This window comes from Rhincodon typus, chromosome 10, assembly GCF_021869965.1.
Source record: "Rhincodon typus isolate 14 chromosome 10, sRhiTyp1.1, whole genome shotgun sequence".
Taxonomy (NCBI): Eukaryota; Metazoa; Chordata; class Chondrichthyes; order Orectolobiformes; family Rhincodontidae; genus Rhincodon; species Rhincodon typus.
The window spans coordinates 45,362,680-45,367,326 of NC_063341.1; the positions used below are offsets into that span (position 1 = coordinate 45,362,680).

The following is a 4,647-nucleotide window of genomic DNA, read 5'->3' on the forward strand; positions in this document are numbered from 1 at the left end:
GGGCCTCCGATCCAATTCCAGGGCAGTTCCACCGACGCCTTCACTTTATAGCTACCATTGCTGCCATGGAGAATAGGGAGCACCCAATCTGAGTTATTCATTTTGCAGCCTCCGCTGGAAATAGCATCCCAGGTCATGGGAGGCATAAACCAAAGCATACTATTACCAAATGCAAACATTGCTATCATGTACCAAATTTTTTTTATGCCAAACTTTTCCCAATACTTTCGGGTGCCTTTTTTGTTTATATATTCCTTTTATTTTAGTTTCAACTTTACTAGTGGAGAGAAAACTGCTATTTTTCCCATGAATTTTTATCAAAAGGAGATATCTCAAAATTATACAGTTTCAGGGGAAATGTAATTTCAATAGAAGCTAAAAGAACAATTTTCTCGAGCTATCTGATAAGGATATATTACAACAAAAAGTTGAAAATCTGTTGCACTTTTTTTTTTACAGCCTAATGCATGAAAATATCAGTTTCCCTTTTGTAAATGTGTTTAAAAAGATACAGTATTTTTATTTCTAGTTGTGATAAATGTCAATCTTAAACATGGCTAAAAGAAGACAAGAATTTGAAGCTTTTCATCTCTCACTGATCAGTGAGGATACAAGAAACAGACGGGAGAAAAAGGGACACTTTTTTACGGCAGAAGAAGTTGCTGATTGGTTGGGCCATATTGACAAAGTGATACAGCAAGAACAGTTAACTGTCAATCTTAATTCTCAGACCAGGGAAATAGATTCTAATTGCTCAGGGTGTTGTCAGGGGATGCAGCAGAGTTTGGCTGTTCCATGACCTTTTTAGTTTACATAAAAGGTGCCATATACATAAAAATGGAATCTACCTGCTGTTCTGCGAATGAAGATTGACGGTTAAATGTTATTGCTGCATCTCTGTGCCAATAACGTTTAACCAGTCAGCACCCTCTTTTCATGCTTTATAAAATGGTGTCCCATTTTCCAGTCCGTTCTTGCATCCTAATTCTGATGAGTGCAAGATGAAAGTTTTGATTTTTGTCTCCTTTTAACAACATTCATGTTCTGTACCAAGCAGTTATTTAAATGTCACCATTTCTCCTCTTTACTTTAAAGAATGTCATTGTTGTACTGGATAAGACATTGCCAGTACCGTGTGTCAGCTGCCCTGCATGTGGTTGACATAAGATGCCAGTTCACAATGTCATTAATCTGATGAGTTCTTTTACTCAGAATTGGTGAAGTTCCTTTCTTACGAACAAATATGAAGGCAGAGTTTGCCCTTTCAATTAAATCTATGACATTTCTCATATTTGTTTGCAAATTCCTCCATGATTCCATCTCTGCTACCTGTTGCAGCCCTACAAACTGTCATGATAACTGCACTGCTGTAAATCTGGCCCCTTCAGCATTTAATCACTGCACCATTGGTGCCTGTGTTATCAGCTGTCAAGACCCTAGCTCCCTAAAAGTCCCAGCTTCTCTTTCTCCTTTTAGGCAATCCTCAATATATACATTCTGCCCTCCTTATGTGGCTTGGTGTTAAGTTGTTTGATGACATTCCTGTGAAGTGCCTTGGATTTTTACTGCAATATAACTGCAGGGTTTTGTTGTAAATCACATTCAGTGCTCAGAGGTTAGTTGTAAGTGCAGAGTTTTCATTTCTACAAGTGTGCCTCATCTCTGGCTCCAAAAAAGCTTTTTTTTTTATTGTCCATCCAGAGCCAAAGTGTTGCTTTCCTGCAGTTTGGTGCCATGTTGAATGACACTGGACAGTCCACTATGCTTTTTGAGAACTGGATTCAAGTTACCAAAATCCTTTGCCTGTCTCAGAAATAAGACTTTTTTTTTCTGAGCAGCATTCGCACAGGGCATTAGCAGAAAAATATTTGGTAACAATTTGTGTAATGTCATTTTCATAGTGTTACTAATAGATGAGTTGATGCGTTGCTTGTGGTGAAGAATGGATTTTGCTGGCAGCGTGAAAGGAAACATGAAATACTGTGTAGACTGATGCTTAACATACAGTATAACAGCGAACAAAATTGAAAAAAATTGAACCAATTTTTATTCCTGACATTATCACTTAAAATTGGTGATAATTGTGTTGAGACAGTTAATAATTTCATTTAGTATGTCTGTGGAAATGTGCAAACTCGAGCATAAAATGTTAAATTTGAGCAGAAAAGTTAATTAAAAGGCTAGTTTAAGTTTTTGGAAGGTCGAATTTGAATGCAGAATACAGGGTTAATGGCAGGATTCTCGGCAGTGTGGAGGAACAGAGGGATCTTGGGGTCCACGTCCATAGATCCCTCGAAGTTGCTACCCAAGTTGATATGGTTGTAAAGAGGTCATGTGGGGTGTTGGCTTTCTTTGGCAGTGGAATTGAGTTTAAGAGCCACGAGGTTATGCTGCAGCTCTATAAAACTCTGGTTAGACCACACTGGGAATATTGTGTTCAGTTCTGGTCACCTCATTATAGGAAGGACGTGGAAGCTTTAGAGACGGTGCAGAGGAGATTTACCAGGATGCTGCCTGGACTGGAGGGCAGGTCTTATGAGGAAAGGTTGAGGGAGCTAGGGCTTTTTTCATTGGAGTGAAGAAGGATGAGGGGTGACTTGATAGAGGTGTACGAGATGATGAGAGGCATAGCTGGAGTGGATAGCCAGAGACTTTTTCCCAGGGCTGAAATGACTATTACGAGGGGGCATAATTTAAAGGCGATTGGAGGAAGGTATAGGGGAGATGTCAAAGGTAGGTTCTTTGCACAGAGAGTGGTGGGTGTGTGGAATGCGCTGCCGGCAGTGGTAGTGGAGTCAGATACTTTATAGACTTTTAAGCAACTCTTGGATAGGCACGTGGAGGATAATAAAATGTAGGTTATGCAGGGTAGATTGATCTTAGTAGGATAATAGGTCGGCACAACATCGTGGGCCAAAGGGCTTGTACTGTGCTGTACTGTTTTATGTTCTCCAAGTGAGACTGTTTGAATACTACAGGGAGCGGGAGGCTAAAACATATCTTGCCTTTTTTTTCATTATTTCTTGGGGGAAAAAAACAATGGGTGGGGTTAGAATCTTCTGATCACATCTTGAGGCATCAAGCTGAACTGTGAGCATGAGATGCTTTCTTTCATTTTTAAGCACTGTAAATGGACTGTATGCAAAATGGCTGAACTGAGCTCAAGCAAACTGAATAGATAATGTGTAAGATAATATCACCACCCACTGAAATTGGGATGAATGTTACTATTTAGAAAGAGGTTTAACAGGTGTGCTGTTTGTAAGTAGTGTATATAAGCTTAATTTTACATGAGTTTAGGTATTGCTAATGTTCAATGCCACATTTAAATTTAACAAGAAATTGAAAGTTGTGACAAGTAAAAATGTAGTAAAAATTTGCGCAACCATAAGTTAATATATCATAAATTAATGGACCTGTGTTATCAGTATGATATTGTCAAATGAAAAAAAAATAAGTTTAACTTATGCTGTTTTACAGAGACAGAGTGAATAAAAGACGTGTAAAGGACATTGTTAAGGAATTCACATTACTCTGCAGGGGTCTTCATGGCACAGAATATGCAGCCGAGTACTGAAGCTATGTAATTAAATTGAAATGTCACTCAGTTAATAGCATGCTTCCTGCATCCTCAACACATTTGCACTGTTTCCTTCTGAAAAAATGCATTCTAGCATGAAGGATTTTTAAAATCAGCAAATGGGCTTCTGTCTGCACTACAGGATTCGAGAAGAGAATACATGCACTTGTGTGCAGTCATATTAAGAGGCATTTTTAAAAGAAAAAAGACTTCCTATCATAGGATTGGGTCAATAGAGGAAATGTGCCAGGATGGTTCTGGCATCATCTGTCCTGACTTGCAAGTAACGTGTGTGTATGTTTTGTGTTGTAATTAAAGCTTTATGGAAGCAATATAACTTGCTGCTGGAGTCCTGTGATTTTGGCACTTTGTAAACACGACAATATCTCGTAGAGGGAGTTAATCCCAAATGATTCAGCTGTGGAATATTACTGGTGATGCTGCTACAATGTCTGAAACCATTTTAAGCAAATCTAGTATTTTAGGTTTTTTTTTGTTTTTAATTTAATAATGTGATGTGGGCTTCTGTCATAAAGCAAAACAGTGTGGAATGTTGCAACAGTCTGGGAATTTAAAAAATTTTTGGACTGTAACAATTGCTATCTGAGAGTTTCAAAACTTTGCACATTTATTTGAAGGAAACTGAAAAATTACCAGAGTTTTGAGTCACCTATTCTGACTGCAAATGAAGAAAACACTGGCCCAAGCAAAGGTCTAATTATACTTCTGGCATGGTTTAAAAAGCAATCAGAGCTCCTCCATCAGAGCTTTTGAGGCTCTGTAAGCTTTGTTACAGCCCCATTTCGTTTCACAACTTTGATTTTTTTGTAATATACGCTATGTGTTACTCTCTGTACAAAAACCAATACCACCTTAACGTAACTCCAAGCTGTCCTCATTTTTTGGTAACTTGTTTACTTGTGCTTCTAGAGCATTCTGGAAGTTCCACAACCATAGTATATATTCAGGTACTGGAAGTAAAATGAAAGTCCACTGGTAAAATCTTGATAAGAAATGATACTGTAGCGTATTGGTTTTCTATTGTGAAATAAAGCTTCACTTGTAAA

General features: G+C 38.1%; 1 protein-coding gene across 1 annotated transcript in view; it reads left to right on the plus strand.

Annotated features, from left to right (window-relative positions):
- Positions 1-4,647, plus strand: part of ipo13b (importin 13b) — a 206,707-nt gene extending 202,060 nt beyond the window's left edge. The window contains exon 20 of the mRNA XM_048602101.1: positions 3,481-4,647. Coding sequence (XP_048458058.1) covers positions 3,481-3,577 — 97 coding nt within the window. The 3' untranslated portion in view covers positions 3,578-4,647. The remainder of the gene's footprint in view (positions 1-3,480) is intronic.